At 42.8% G+C, this 17,086-nt stretch overlaps 1 protein-coding gene across 4 annotated transcripts in view; it reads right to left on the reverse strand.

Annotated features, from left to right (window-relative positions):
• Positions 1-17,086, reverse strand: part of TTLL7 (tubulin tyrosine ligase like 7) — a 71,757-nt gene that overhangs the window by 33,503 nt on the left and 21,168 nt on the right. For 3 of the 4 annotated variants that reach the window (XM_081866840.1, XM_081866838.1, XM_081866839.1), the window contains exons 2-10: positions 16,734-16,911; positions 15,806-15,937; positions 13,943-14,064; positions 11,954-12,021; positions 6,429-6,587; positions 4,282-4,498; positions 3,333-3,497; positions 2,695-2,853; positions 155-249 (exon numbers count right to left, since the gene is read on the reverse strand). In XM_081866840.1, the coding sequence (XP_081722966.1) occupies positions 155-249; positions 2,695-2,853; positions 3,333-3,497; positions 4,282-4,498; positions 6,429-6,587; positions 11,954-12,021; positions 13,943-14,064; positions 15,806-15,937; positions 16,734-16,758 (1,142 nt within the window). In that variant the 5' untranslated portion in view covers positions 16,759-16,911. The other variant, XM_081866841.1, reaches the window with a different exon arrangement.

Consider the following 17,086-nt stretch of genomic DNA (forward strand, 5'->3'; position numbering starts at 1 on the left):
TTGTCTCAGAAGAATTTAACATAAACCACAAGTTTCCTATGAAGCATTTACAATGACTTTGGTACATCATGATGTAAATGTATCTCTATTCCCTCCCCCCTCCCCCCCCAAAAAAAAACTAACGAAAAGAACAACAGGGGAAATGTAATTTTACCTTATATTGAGCAGCTTTAATGCATTCAGCAGGACACCTTTTTTCACATCATAGTCTATTTTTTGGTCAGTACCAAAGCTCGGGGCTCGGTTAATCTGAAAAAATTATAGAGGACAGAACATCTCCAGGAATATCTTAATCCACAAAATAACCGTGAGGTATGCTCTCACACAGACATAACACTGGGGCCCAGTTTTCAAATGCCAAACACCCACACTCTCAAGCATTATTTCAAACTATTTGGAAATAATTGGGGGGGGGTGCATGCATGCAGGCCCCAACATCCCCAATTCCCCCCCCCCCCCCAGCTTCACCTCCAAGGTCTGAATGGAGATTCTTCATGTGTTCACCAAAAACACACTTTGAATCATTCCCATGAGTGCAAACACTGAGGAGCCAGATTTCTTGATTATTGAGGGTTCTTAGCCCATGAATAATGCCTTCCTGTACGACTTGGGAAGTTCACTGTCTTGGCATCACTGCGAAGAGGGCCCTGTCTCTTGTATCTGTCCGCCTAGGGACACAAGGGCACCAGAAGATTATCTGGGTAGGTTTGGATAGATCTGAACTGTGTCATTCAAACTGTTTGGAACATTGAAGTCAAAAGGGACGCCTTCAGTTTTTTGGGTTTTTTGTGTGGAAACCAGTAAGAAAAAAAAAGGTAAAGGACCCCTGGACGGTTAAGCCCAGTCAAAGGCAACTATGGGGTTGTGGCGCTCATCTCGCTTTCATGTAGGACATTTCTGTCCCACTCTTATGTACTACACAGTGTTCGCATAAAACATTGCAGCCGATAAAAAAATACAAAAATAAAAATAAATCAACGCTTGAACCAAAGTTCAGTTCAGAAACAACGGGGAGTCTGAAGAGGCATGTTGAGATGCATTCAACATGGAAACAAAAGGACTGTGTATTTGAAGAAATGCAGCTATTGATGTATTAGGCTCTGTGTATATTACCAGCTTTAAACTAGGTTTTCTCATTTTGGATCAAAGGTGGTTTTGGGGTAAATGCATCAAAACACAGTATTTCACAAGAAACTACAGGATAGACACGGATGGTGACTAATGTGTGAAAACTGCTTCCCAAGCCAGTGGTTAATAAAATTAGTTAATAGAAATAAACGAGCTAATAAAATGAATGTTCCAGATGAGACACTATTGCTCTGCTTGCAGGATAATCTTCCATGTTTCTTCCACTAGATGGTGCAAGCACTTCCATCTTTAAAACAAGACACAAGGCCAGGACAAAGAGGGAGCAAATATTTGACTTGTCTACACTTGCTCCCTCTGAAAGTGGGGGATGTTTTGTGAAAAGGGAGTTCCCGAGCATTGATAAAACCCATTCATATTTTAAATCACCACCTCTTTTGAGCTCTTTTATGCACTGTGAAAAAGCTCTCTTCCAGGAAGCTCTACTGGGTATATGCTGGCTTTGAGAAACGGCCAGCCTTTTGAGAACGTAAGAAGATCCACCAAGTCCAGCATCCAAACAGATGAGAATGATGAAGAGCCTGGAGGAACAGCCCTCTGCACTCTTCTCCTGCTCTCTGCTCCCAGCAAATGAAATGCAGGGCTGCCAAAATCCATCCATTATGATATGGGTTAGCTTTGCTCAATGACCTGGCTGTTTTCACACATGGTTCAGAGATTTCGCATTGCATCCTTTTCGTAACACTTACAAACTGTTAAGAATGTCTGGTCTCTAATGGAGCAGACCAACAGCCCATCTATTTTATTTTATTTCTGGTAATTTTTATTACATTTTTCTGTTAAAATATCAATGACTTCCCTTCTTCTCTTTCCATGGTTCATTTTGCATATCATAAATCCCTGCATATTTTACATGAACTAAACCATTCAGCATTCCACCAAATCTTATTTACACTGCTGAATTGATCTTAATGCTGCCAACGTTTTCAAGTGTACACAATTTCCCCCCATATATTCAATAAGCGTTTTCCAATCTTCTCTAAACATATGTTCTCTTAGTTCTCTTATTCTATATGTTAAGTCCGCAAGCAGTGCATATTCCATCAGCTGAAGTTGCCATTCTTCTTTAGTTGGGACCTCGCTCGGTTTTCCATTTTTGGGCTAACGAAACACGGGCCACAGTAGTGGCATACATAAATAACCTTTTTTGACACCCGGGAATTTCCATCTGAATTATCACCCAACAAAAAGGACTGGGTTTTTTTGGAAATGTATACTTTTAAACATTTTTCCCCAATTCATTATGGATTATTTCCCAATACTCTTTACCATTTTACAGGTCCACCACATATGAAAGAACGTTCCCTCAACCTCACTGCGTCTCCAGACCAATGGTCCATCTAGTCCAGCACAACGATCTCACTGTGGCCAACCAAAGCAAGACCTGGTGTTCTACAGCGGAGGTAGAACATAGCCATCATGAGTAGTGGCTGATGATAGTCTTCTCCTCCATATCTAGTCCTCTTTTAAAGACCTCCAAATGGGCTTTAAGTATCAAGCCCTTTAATGCTCTTGTCTTGTTATTGTTACTATTTTAAAGCAGCTTACCTCTAGGAGCCATGGCTTGAGTTTTCTGTCCAGCAGGATATCAAACCCCAGAACTTCAAAGCAAACACTGTCACTTCCTGGAGACTGTCCTGGCCTACACATACGGTAAGCATGAAGGACATGGGGCTCTGCTACTATGAGTGTCTTCACCACTAGTTCCTGGGGGATTGTGCAGAGAAGAGAGAGATGGGGGAAGCAGCATCGTTATTTATCTAGGTGTTATTTTGTTTTGTTTCGCTTTAGATCACCAAAAGGCATTAAGCAACACACATTCAAATACAAGAGACAAGACTGACTGTGCAGAATTAAGGAATCTAATCAACAGCTGGTTTCACTCTAAATCACAAGGGAACATAAACAAACTGAATTTTGTTTAATGCATTTGTCACTCGGCTGAAACAATCTGATTCTTGTGTCAATTTCCCAGCCTCAAGCCTTGAAAGAAGGCTTTGTATGAAACATCATCGGGTTTGCACTCTGCCAAATAATTTAGCTATATAAAAATGTGCATCCAAAGAAGAACCTGCAATGAGTCAAAAACCAGATTGCGTCCCAGTCCAAGTCAAGAAGTGAGGAGCACTCATAATAGGCCAACATAAACATTGAAAACAGCTATTGCATTATTAGTTTTCTCTTACTGAAATATCATTCCAGAATTTGGAAACGTCAAGGTGATTTGTTTGCAGAAACTCAGTAAACCACTTTATAGAGCGCTTACTGCCTTTATCTTCTGTTTCGTCCCGCTCAAAACGCTCATTATGCTTATTCACAGAGTAGTTGGTCAGGTGCATAAACTGCTGGCTCTGAAAGGAAGGGAAGATAGGAAAGGGTCGCTACAGAGCTACAGGTACAAAGACACTTCACGGACATTAATCTGACATTAATCTATTGGGATAGCAACAAGAAAACGAGGCAAGGCCTTTCCACTGCAAGATGCAAGTATGTAGCTTAACGGTCCTTTCTCAAGGCACAATTTGTATTTTCTGTATCGTTGCAACTATCCCAAGGGCAGAGAGATGTCAACAACATAGGATTCTCTCGTGCTGGAGTTTCTGGGGCAGTGGGAACATCTGGAACTTCTTCCAAGGACAAGTGTCTCTTCCAGTTTGATATTCTCTCTCTGAATTTACAGCCACGAGGGTGAAAAGTTAGAGCTGAAGGTCACGACACACTCGTGTTGTCCACGGACTGGAAAAAGGCTTGAAGGGGGGAATCTGTTCTACTTGCATGGTTCCAAGTCACAGGAGAGATTACACATTCAGAGAAAGTTCCCCACCTCCCATTTCAGACCTTCCCAGTACATAGTTGGGGGGCAAGCAGGGATGGTTAGGGGGTGGAGTCTGCAGGCATAGCCTTGTTTCCACACACAACAAAATGTTAAACGTGTGATCCTGAAGGGAGACGTGAACAGATGTGCATCACAGGCTCCAACACAAGGTGGCCCAGGTGAACAAGGACTAGAATTCGCCTAACTAAATTGTGCACTGTTTCTTTTGCTCAAAATTTCATTCCCTTTTCCTCTTCTGGCACCTAAACTATTTTGTGCTGCACTCAGAAGTGTTTTGTTTGATCCTAACAACCACTTACCAGATTTGAATCGTTGGGGGGATGATACAGCTCTGTGCCCATCCTCACTAGCCCGTCATGATATAAAAATATTTTTAAGGGATCACAGGAAGTCACCAGAATGTACACTCTGAGATCAAATTTGTAGCCTTCAATAAGAAAGGGCTTGTCAAGATATTCCTGGACTATGAGGTGTTCCTGAGAATGCAGCTTCTCTGCATTTCTTGTGAGGGAGATCCTGGTTAAAAGGCACAAAGATAAGTTTTAAACACAGAAAGTTAAGTAAACCCTCAGAAACACAATTACAGCTCTGACAGATCATTTGAGGCCATCAGTTCAGAAACTGTGGTTTTAACTTGCTTTAACGAGACATCAACTTGGTGCTCTCCAGATGTTGTAGTCCGGTAATGTCTAGAGCAGTGTTTCCCAACCTTGTGCCTCCAGCTGTTTTTGGACTACAATTCCCATCATCCCTTGCCACTGGTCTTGCTAGTCAGGGATGATGGGAGTTGTAGTTCAAAAACAGCTGGAGGCACAAGGTTGGGAAACACTGGTCTAGAGGGCACTAAGCTAGCAAAGGGTGTCTAAGGCCATACACAACTAACAACAACAACTTATTTATATGCTGCCCATCTGACTGGGTTACCCCAGCCACTCTGGGCTGCTTCCAACAAATTAAAACACAATACGACAAACACAAAACTTCCCTATACAGGGCTGCCTTCAGGTGTCTTCTAAAAGTCAGATAGTTCTTTATCTCCTTGACATCTGATGGGAGGGAGTTCAACAGGGTGGGTGCCATTACCGAGAAGGCCCTCGACCTGGTTCCCTGTAACCTCACTTCTCTCAGTGAGAGACACTCCTTCAGGTATACAGGGCCAAAGCCATTTAGGGATTTAAAGGTTAGCACTAACACTTTGAATTGTCAGCCGCATGTTCTGGTGTTCCCAAGAGCTCAAATAAGTCCCCTTGCTTTTGAAGCCTGGTTTTACACTAAAGCAATGCAAAATGATCTCCAACACATTTAGGACCAAGGGTGCTATGGTGATCCCTTCGTGTGTGGCTTCATTGTCACCACTGGAGATTGTGCTCATTGACTGCAGTAAAATCAACAAGTTAAGGAATTAAATTAGCTTTTTAAGTCATAAGGTTCTCCAGACAGTCTATCCAGCTGCTTGTTATGAGTGCCATCAATTACGTTTCTATGGCCTCTCACATAAAAAGGTAAAGGGACCCCTAACCATTAGGTCCAGTCCTGGCCGACTCTGGGGTTGCAGCGCTCATCTCGCTTTATTGGCCGAGGAAGCCGGTGTACAGCTTCCGGGTCATGGGGCCAGCATGACTAAGCCGCTTCTGGCGAACCAGAGCAGCGCACGGAAACGCCGTTTACCTTCCCGCCGGAGCGGTACCTATTTATCTACTTGCACTTTGACGTGCTTTTGATCTGCTAGGTTGGCAGGAGCTGGGACCGAGCAATGGGAGCTCACCCCATCACAGGGATTCAAACCGCCAACCTTCTGATCAGCAAGTCCTAGGCTCTGTGGTTTAACCCACAGCACCACCCATGTCCCTGGCCTCCCACATATTTACCTTTAAAAAAATCCTGCCCTGGAAAATGGTTGAAGCTTTATTTAAAAGAAACCATGCTGGAAACGAGCATTAATTATTTCACCCTATTACAACATTTCATACTAAAAAATGACTAAAAATCATTTATTGCCGCTAAGCCTGGGCAAACAACTTTAACTATGTTGGGTACTCTTGTAAGATAAAGAATTGACCTGAGCTGCGTATTTGTCATATTTGAAAAGAGAGAAAGAAAAAGCAAAGAAAAAAGCAAATGAAAACAAGTGCGTGTCACCATTTTTACTACTGTAAGAAAAATCCGATTCACATCATTGTTGTTATTTCTAAATTCATGGGTCATATTTACAAAGAACAATATAATCTATATTCAGCGCAATTCACAGTAATAGTAACAACAGGTGAAACACAAGATTGAAGAACCTGTAAGCAGCCTTCCCATGAGCCCCAGCCTCCACCTCCCATCAGCCCCAGCCAAGGCATCCAATGATCATGGACGATGGGAGTTGTAGTCCAGCAACATCCGGCAGGCATCAGGTTGGAGGAGGCTGACTTAAAGAAGCTTCTTTAAACCCCGCACATACCCATGCCCCATTGCACCGTTAGCTGGTTTGACGATGAATGTTTTCTGTCTACGTTTTCTCTTGAGTTCTTTTACATAATTCTGGAATTGTGTGTACTCTGCTGGGAAGATCCACGTCCGAGGAATAAAGCTGTACTCCTGAGGCTGAGATTTGATCATTCTGGGGAGAAGAAGAAGAAGAATTGCCAAAACCGAACCAAGAAAGAAAGAAATTTTTATTAAAGAATTGGGGGGGGGGGAGAATCTGTGGAACATTTGACAAGTTTTTGTAAACATGCAAGTTCGTTAGCAGGATTAACGTAAAACGAGCAGTTAAATGCAGTGCTTTTTTTCTATTAAACAAATGTTTAGGGCCAAACTTAGATTCTCAAAATGTTTAGGGGTATGCGTACCCCTGTGTCCCCCCCAGAAAAAAAAAGCACTGGTTAAATGTAATGCTAAAGATAAATCGGTGAGTAGGTAATAAACAGAACAATGTAGGAAATGCAGTGTTAAAAAATTAAAACCATAAGAAGCTGCAAAAGGAGTGGAAGAAAGTCAAAACATATGTGTTTGTTGGGAAATTATCAGATCTGTATGTCTGTAAAACTTTTAAATAGTAGTAGTAGTAGTAGTAGTAGAAGAAGAAGAAGAAGAAAGAAAGAAAGAAAGAAAGAAAGAAAGAAAGAAGAGTTTTCATATTTTGTGGCTTAAGCCTGCTATGTTTCAGATGCTAACAGACTGGGCCTCCAACTGTTCCACTGGAGCAAATGGGTTGTATTTAACACAGTCTGCGTGAGAGGGAAATGGACTTCTGCTTGCACAATAGCCTTGACTTACCTCTCCTCCCCACAGCGCCCTCAAAAAGGGGAGAGAGGAGGAAGAGGAAGTCCCATTGTATGAGAGGAGGATCGCTTACACAACATTGTATCCCACTCAAGGTCATCAATATGAACAGGGTACGTACCAAAACGACACAAAAAAAACCTGTAACGTGTAGTATCACCACAAAGGTTTGCCGACGTAACAGAGAACATTATTAACTTAACAACAGCTGGATTACAGAAAAGTCAAAAGGGGATTTGCTATTTAATATTTGGATGCATGGATTTCTCTCTTTTCCTGAGTTCAATTATGTATTGTGCAGTCTGAAACTTCCTCCAACAACTCACAGGGAAACCCTTAAGGGATAGAAATACATTTGTACCATTTACACTATTTGCAGTTTATTCCTTCATTTACAGGGGGCTAAGGCAGGAACACATTCATGGGAATTATCACTCATTCCATTCACTGATAGTTCTGACGTAAAGGGGAACCTTGATATGCCTAAAGTTTGAGGTATTTAAAGAGTTGTTTGTGCAGGGAAACATTAGAAGTAACATGTGCACTATGCCACCCCATGCGGCATGTAGACAGCAAACAAAAGCCTAAGAGCTTTGGATGCAATGTATTAATTCCGCAAGGAGATTACGCAGGACTGCCATTGGAAAGAAGAGGTCTGTGCTTTAGATTTCTTGCCTAGTTACGAAAGTTGAAAAAACTGAAAAGCACATCTGCAAAACCAGGACTGCAGCCAAGAACATCAAGGCCTCAGTACAATAGAAAGCCTGTCACAAAAACTACTCGCTAACAGCGCAACAAAACACAATTGCCAATGTAGTTTTTTTTTATTGCTGTGCTCAGGATCATTATAGATCCAAATACTGGCACTGCAGTGACTCAGATTACAACCGAGGTACCACACACAAAATTGTATTAATGTCTCGTTTAGCAGCTCAGCTAGGTTTTTTGATGTTTGTACTTCTACAAAAGTGACAACAGGGCTTATTCTTTCATTCAAACGAAATGCCAATTCATCTCACTCAATCCGAGGTGTCCATCCATTGAAAGGCATTCCACATGAGGCGATATGAACCCTCTCTGTGATTGAGAGTGATTTGTGGTGTCTTTTGTGCGTGCTGGTCATCAGGTGATAAACATGGTTGTAGGAACGGGGCCAATGGCTCCGTATTGTATTCTCCAAAGTATGCTATCTAACAGATTGGACTCACATACACTTGGTGGTTGTTTCAGTAATTCAGAGCTCAGGGATGCTGAGGCACACAGCTGATCCTCTTTCCCACTTACTAATCCACAAGACAAAAGATGGGGAAATCTCATTAGCAGCAAAAGTGACAATAATCCACAGAAAGAAAGAAACCCACATATGGGAGCTTTCTTTTTCCTAGGAACAACTCCTTCCACCAGTGAGCTGAAATACTGACGCTTTCAACCTTTGCCTGGGCCTCAGGCCACTTATGTAAGTCCCTTTTGAATGAAAGCTAATGGAGCTCATGCCAGAGAACTTTCCTCTGTTCCACCTTTCTTTCTTGCCAAGAAATTAACTTGCAAATGTGAACATTTCCCTCTCCTATTCTGGACCAAGTTTAAACTCAGGATACCTCTCTGCACAGAACAACAAGACTCATCAAAAGAGGACTTACACCTTTCAAAATCAAGGTGAGCATACTACGAGCACCTAAAATGGAAAGATGTGATCCTGTTCTTATTCCCATTTGAACCAAGAGGGTGGCCGCTTCACATGTGTAAAATATAAAGATGTGCTCAGAAGGGGGCTATGTTATATTTAGGCCCAGATTTCCTACCGGGCCAGGGCTCAGTGGTAGACCACATGCTTTGAACGAAGAACATCAAAGAATTCATAGAATCATAGAAACCCTGATGATTTGTCTAGTCCAGTGGTGGCTAAACTTGACCCTCCAGCTGTTTTGGGACTACGACTCCCATCATCCCTAGCTAACAGGACCAGTGGTCAGGGATGATGGGAAATGTAGTCCCAGAAAGGGCTGAGTTTGGCCACCACTGAATTAGTCCAACCCCCTGCAATGCAGGAATCTCAACTAAAGCATCTAGGGTTAGGAAAGATCCCTACTGTATCCTTCGGAAAGCTACTTCCAGGGTAGTTGATATTGGACCAGATGTACCAATAGTTTGTCTCAGTATAAGGCCACTTCCTATATTCATTCTGGTGCTGCTTCTGGTCCTCTCTTCTTGCACTTCCATATTACTGGCCTTGTGAGTCTTGGCAGCCCTTTCTAATATAAGAGAGATATGAAAAAGCAAGTGACTCTTTATCGAGAGCTGCTCTAAGGCCTTGTAGATTAGACAGGATACCCTATATCAGTGTTTCCCAACCTTGGGCCTCCAGCTGTTTTTGAACTACAATTCCCATCATCCCTGACCACTGGTCTTGCTAGCTAGGGATGATGGGAGTTGTAGTCCAAAAATAGCTGGAGGCCCAAGGTTGGGAAACACTGCCCTATATAGCAATAGAAGGCATTCATTCTTTCTCTCTCTGTGTCTCTCTCCCTCCCTGCAAAAGGCAAAATGGAAGCAGGTACCTTAAACCCAAACGCCGACTGCAGCAGACGACAACAGTCTAAGCACATCTACTTACTTATTTTATAATAGCTCTGAATTGCACATCAGAATGTATTAACTTTTTGAAGCCAAGGCGGGGATGAGAAGATAAGAGATGAAAATATGGGGCAACGGGGCTTGTTGCCGAATCCAATTTTCTCAGCTGGTGTCCTCAGATACATTGTCATGCCTGTCACTGTTCCCTTTTTTTTTTCATTCACACAGTTGCCTCTAGACATCCACTTTAGAACAAAAGCGAGGAGATTTGTTTTGCCACTTCTACAGCATGCTTTCTTAAAATGAACTCCCAGCTATGCTATAATTAATGGGTATGATTCAATGTCGCACAAACGTCGGATCTGCATGAGCATTTCAGCCTGCCAGACATAACAATCCCCCGCCTCTCGCTGCATGCTGTTCTGGGGGGGATCGCCCAACCCGCCTGACCCTATTTTGAGGGGCACAAGGCAAGGAAAGGGGGGTAAACTCTGTTGAGCAATTGAAAGCCCATGATTCAAAATTGTTCAATCTGCCCAAGTCTTTTTTTATTTGTTCTAGGGCTAAGCTAAATGCCATGGTGGCAGACCCATGTTTTAAACGCAGGTCTGTCCCACCCTCATAGAAATGAGGGTGAGTGGTCCAATTTTAAGAGAAAAAGGAACACGCAGTTGAGGAATGCTAACCACCTGCAAGCAACCTATGCCATATCCCTTCCTCACAATTCTTTTCCCCAATAGTACTTTTTCTCTGAGTTGGGCTCCAGAACCAGAAATGATCTGTGTTACTGGATGGAGCCATAATTCCACACCCCTAGCCTGTTTTCCTCTCTCCCCCCAAGAATTTTCTTTCTTTCTGCAGATCTGCATTAAACTACATGGTCTTTAATTTGAAAAGCTCAGATTCTTGGGAATCTAACCAATACACACAGTTCACACAAAACAATTTAGGTGACCATCCCTGCATTAAGGAGCTAGATAGCAGGTGTTGCATTGGTCTATATCTTTGTTGAAAATCCTAATTCTTCACACACAGACACAAACACAGACAAACACACACAGAAAGAAAGAACCTGATATCAATAAGGGACCTGATCTCATAACCTTCACTTTATGCAGGGAGCTCTCATCAAGACCACACAAAGGACTCTGTGCAGAAAATTGCCTTTTGGCAATATCCCAACAACAGCAGGGACCAGGGCCGCTCAAAGCTCCAGACATTGGTCCAAGAACCAAACAGGCATTTTGCCCTAGCTGAGGAACACATGCACTAAGACATACCTGGGGAAATGGTTACGTACAAAACCCATCTTTTTATTTCTTGTCTGCTGCTTGGAAAGATTTCCCTACTTCTTTGGAGGTAAAGCTATTGGAATATATATATATATATATAATCCCTTCTTCTCTTCCATGGTTCATTTTGCATATCATAAATCCCTGCATGTTTTACATAAACTAAACCATTCAGTATTCCATTATTACATCCATCAAAACCTATTTACAGTGTTGAATTTATCTTAATGCTGCCAACGTTTTCAAGTGTACACAATTTCCCCCATGTATTCAATAAACATTTTCCAATCTTCTCTAAATGTATGTTCTTCTTGTTCTCTTATTCTGTATGTTAAGTCTGCAAGCTGAGCATATTCCGTCAGCTGCAGTTGCCACTCTTCTTCTGTTGGGACCTCACTCGTTTTCCATTTTTGGGCTAATCAGCCATTGGAAGCTTTTTACCACTCTAATAACAGTGTGCAGAGCAGTTCCCTAACCAGTCAAGCCAGAGGATCGGGCCACACTAATAACAACATACGGAAAGTCCATCAAAAAAAGAGACCATAAGAAGGCCCAATTTCTTCACAGTAGGGCATGGAAGGAACAGTCCTCCCTTTCTGTATCTCCCATTCAAATGATATTCTAGAGAACTGATGATTCTGAATCAGGGCGTTCCACATAACTATTGTCACTACACAGCCATCTGTTACTCACAACAGGGTCTTGATAAAACACGGGGGCTAAAACTGACCCACAAGGTCCCTAGATGTCAGAAAACAATGCTACGTTACCAAAAAAAAAAAAAGAGTTTATTAACCTGCGTTCCTTTACACACAAAAATTAAAAAGGAAATTACTTGGTCATGTTTCTTGCTAAGAAATCCTTCCTACAGATCTCGCCCATTCCTGGAAAGTGGTTGATTCTCTGGTGGGAGAAAAGAGGGAAAGACATACGTTAGGGAAGGGTCAGCAATTGAACTTACTAGAATTTATTTTAGACTTGTAACGAAGTCAGTACCTACAAGAGACCGCTATTAATTATGCTAAGTAGATGCTGGAAATCTATTAGACAGCATGGACCTGTTTAATTATTACAGTGGTACCTTGGTTCTCAAACTTAATCTGTTCCAGAAGTCTGTTCCAAAACCAAAGCGTTCCAAAACCAAGGCATGCTTTCCCATAGAAAGTAATGCAAAAACGATCAATCTGTTCCAGACTTTTAAAAATAACCCCTAAAACAGCCCTTTAACATGAATTTTACTAATGAGACCATTGATCCATAAAATGAAAGGAATAAACAATGTACTGCAGTCACACAATCAACCAATCAGTAGCTGAACTGGGTTCCACACACTCACAAAAACAAAACAAAAAAGCTGCAAAAACAAAAACGCAAAATAAATAGCAAAAACAGAAAGACCTCAACGTAACACTCAAAACAGAAGTGTGGCACTCAAATTGGAAGCGTAACACTCAAAACGGAGCACTTTTGGCATCCGGAAAAAGTTCGCAAACTGGAACACTTACTTCCGGGTTTGCAGTGTTTGGGTTCCAAGTTATTTGAGTACCAAGGCGTTTGAGAACCAAGGTACCACTGTACTGGGTTTCAGGCACTCACTCTCCACCCCACCCCACCCCACCCCACCCCACCCCGCCAAGCACTGAAAGACCATATAAGAGAGCTATGGGGCTGCATGAGCTGCTCCTATCTTCTGCTGCATGCAAGAGCCATATCCCCACGTTCCACTGCTGTGTCAAAAGGAGGAATAAAATTAGGCGTGTAGTGGAGATGCAGTTAGCCTTCACGGCTCCACAACTGCCCTCACACGAACTTTTGAACTGTGCAGTGATGTGACCCCCCTCCTACTTATAGCAATGTATGGGGCCTTATCGTTCCTACCCCATTTAATCTTACAGCAATCGCACGTGGAGGATTATCAACATTTTCCCTTGAAATGAAGCAGCATGAGAAGCAAAGGGGCACCATGTTGGGTTCACGGCCGTGCCAGGATCTAGACTTGGGGTAGCCAACATGGGCCACAAGGTGTGGGAAACAATTCTCATCAGCTCCAGGGGCAACGGCCAGGGAGGATGGGAACTGGAGTCCTCAACTTCTGGGGAGAACCATGGTCATTACCCCTGATCTCCCAGACTTACATCCAAGCACACTAGTGACTGGGACCTCTTTGTGGACTCCATTAACTAAGTTCTGGGCAATCAGATTTCCTTTTAGGAAAACTGAAGCAAAAACAGAAGAGCAAAGGCATGTTGATAAACACAGAGGAAAGGGTGAATCAGTGGGCTGCTCTTCAGGTGGGCATATCTGGGTAAACTCATCTACAGAGAAGTAGTGACTGACTTATGGGCATGCAAATTGGGCGAGGGCCTATTTGAATGAAGACATATAATCAGCATGCCAACACTTTCACTTGCTTACTGTATTTAACTGATGCACAGAAGCCTGAGAGTGCTTTTCTCATGTTACCAGCTTTTGGTTTGGGAACAAGAAAGACTGAAGCTGTCCATCAGCTTCAGGTGGTGCAACATTAGCAAAAAGGTATCTGTGTGTGTGTGTGTGGAGAGAAATGTGCAACCACCAAATGCAGAATCAGTTGCACATCACCCCCCCCCCCAATGAAATCCAGCAGACCTCTACAAACAAGAAAGTCATCTCTTGCTTCCCATTATGTCAGTAGAAGGTAGTGAGTACATAATCATGAATGCACAATCAAATATACAGATTTCTCTCCCCCCCCCCCAAAGTTTGAGCAATACAGAAATGTTATTATTTCTTCTACTGTCCTGATCAAAGTGCCCAAGGCTATCTAGTTATTTCTTCTTTGTACCTGGTAGTTTCGGAGCTCAGCAATCTTTTCCTGCTGCACGGCGCAATCACTCCAGATGAGATTTGCAGTCTCATCGTCGTCCCGAGTCTTTACATAGCCCATTTCTTCAATCACTATGCGTACTGCAAGAGAGGAATAGGTACATGGGGGGGATCAAACTAGACTCCGAGGGAAAGTACACATAATTTAGTCATACAGCAGTACTAGCACACAGGCTATTATTGGGGGTTTTTTAAAAAAAAACTTGTGCCGCTCACCTTGCAATATTTAATTTTGCAAATCTAATCCTGCCGATTGCATAGTTTTAATCATTGTGCTGCTGGGGCTGGGAGCAAACATTAGCTTGCTAAAGGAACCGACAAGAGCTTGTCGCTCAACCAAAAATGATTGAGGAATAACCCAGTTAGTTCTCAGCTGCACCTCTGACATGAGATCGGCAGCAATATGTTGGCTGTGAAACGGGATGAGAAGGTTGACCTCACAAGCAAGGGTGATTTCTTATCTAGGCATAAATAATCAAACAGAAATCTGTTGGTGTGCACACAAGAGGTTGGAAGAGCGATTGCTCGTGCCTGACATAGGGAGAGGTCACAAGCAGGGGGAGAGGTCACAGCTGTAAAACGAGCAAAGGGGAATCACAGAACTGTAGAGTTGGAAGGGCCATGTAACCCCCTGCAATGCAGGAATATGCAGCAGTCCCATATGGGGATCAAACCTGGAAGAGCCATAGCTCAAGGTCAGATCCAATCCCCAGCATCGCCAGGTAGATCTGGGAGAGAGCCAAGCCTGAACCCCTGGAGGGCCACTGCAAGTCAGGGTAGACAATACTGAGGTCTGCTTGGGCTGCTTCCTGTGGTTTCTTCCTATGTTTCTAAAGGCAACAGAGCGATGCTTGAGTCTTATGATGAAACAGAGGGGATATCAGAAGACCCAGTTGCATTTCTACGGGTATGGAAATCTTTTTATGGAAAGGGCAGCTGGAGACCTGCCATACAACCCCCTCCAGAGAATGATGTTCTGAATGGTAATTACAGGAAGACTATTCAAATGACAGCGCCCTCGTCATAAGCCCCCAAGACCTAATTTCCTGTGACTAAACTCAGAAGGTAAAAAGCCAACCTCCGGCCCAGCAAGAAATGCGCTCTCTGCTCTTTTGCAAGCCATGTGTAAAATTAATGTGAAATGGGTGAGGCGTTGAGCTTAATGCACTGTGAGTAGTCCTGTTAAATGTTAGCGCTGGGATGGTTTAATAGAAGGCACTTAACGCACACATTCCAGCAAATGTGCGAGCTCTTACAGAACCGGGACTAAGCCTTTAAGCAGCTATTCTCTCTCAGGTGACATTTCAACCAAGCATAAATAAACCAGAGTTTTAGGGCGCTAAGACTGGCTGCTGACTCTGCATCCAAAACATCTGGAAGTGCGACTCATACAGCAAAGGTTGATGCAGGCTGTAGGCATGATCAGTGCCTGGGTGGGGAAATATTAGGAGTTTCATAAAGGCAGTCCGGGTTTATAGAATCATAGAGTTGGAAGGAGACTCTGAGGATCATCTAGTCCAACCCCCTGCAATTCAGTTAATACTCAAGTGTCCCATATGGGGATCAAGATCCCAGGGTGGTTCATCAATTCCCTAAGAACATAATAAGATCAGACCAGAAATTCGGGTAGCCCGGTTATTTCTCGCAGTAGCCAACAAGATGCCCATGGCAACCCACAAGCCACAATAGCAATAGTATCACGTTCTATCATACTTTGACCTGGAAGCTTTTTTAGCTATGTAACTGTCCTTCCTCCATCCACTTTTCTTTATTCTTATCACATAATTTAATTGTAAGGTAAGCAGAATATGTAGCTTGCTACCAATCTCATATTTTGTGCCAGCGACATTCGCAGTGATTGCTCCGTGTTTTTTCTTCTCTCTGACTTTCCTCCTTATTGTGCTTTGGTAAGGCAGCTCCGAGCTCAAAGTCAGAGAAGAGGTCCCTTGGTTATCTGTTTAAAAATAGGGAGGGGGGGGATAAAATTCCATAATACCATCACAAAGTTCTTGCACATAGTTACAAAAGGTGAACTGAACACACAGGTAAGTTTCTTTGTCACCTGGTCTTAGGAGGCATAACAAAAGTACAAAAACCAAATTTGGTTTAGGTCGATAAGGTATTGCAAACATCGTGGAGCAATTTACAGCTCACTCAGTCTCAGTCCTGCTCCAACAAGATGCAGGCGCAGGGCTATTTTATATTTTTAGGTGCATGCCCAAGACTATTTCAGGTGCCCAGGCCTTTTCTGAATGGCATTTTAAAATTACTGTCCACAGCTCACCTTCCAGTCTTGTACCGTTAATTTTATTTTATTCTTTTGGGTAAACATATTGCACTTTCGTTTTTCTACACACCTCCTCTCTGAATTAATATAACGTGAGCATTTTATAAAATCTCTTAAAATACAAATTAGAATACACCTTGGTCATATGAAGGAACAGTGAGACCGTGTGTGGTTCACCCACTTTGTATACACAGCATAAGCATGGGAACACGGTTTATATGCATGTACATCAGGAAGCACATAATTCAGGTAACCCTGGAACTAGCCACTCCCACCCCCCTTTTAATATGAAAGAATGGCAGGGATCAGAAATATGCTTCGTGCCATGAGTTATGGCATATGCAGTAGAAGTGGTGCATGTGCGCTGCCCAATCCCGTACATGGCATTGGCAGGCCTTGGAATTTTGCAACGTCTGTCTTTGACCAAATATAACCAAGATACTTTTGCAAGGTGGAAGCCTACCTCCTTCATTGGGCAAGGATGGCATGGTCACTGGTAAGGTGCAATAGCTGAGCCCAAATCCTGCTGCACGCACTCAGGAAACTTCAAAGGCCCTCCAAGCCAGTTCTCTGAAAGCTCTTGTCATACCATGTCAGTTCAAGACTGTGGCGAAACTCAGTTCCAAAAAAGAAACAGGTGCCTGCATAAAGACATGAACCCATTACGAATAACTTTGGACAAAGTAAAATGCAAGGTTAGAAAGCAGTGGGGTTTTTTTTTTTAAAGGTACAGATTAAGAATCGGATTCTAGCGTCAAAGGAAGAGAACCTTCAGATCCAACCCATAAACTTCAAGATGGAATTTTCCAAAACGTG

This window comes from Podarcis erhardii, assembly GCF_964252035.2.
Source record: "Podarcis erhardii genome assembly, chromosome: 6".
Lineage (NCBI taxonomy): Eukaryota > Metazoa > Chordata > Lepidosauria > Squamata > Lacertidae > Podarcis > Podarcis erhardii.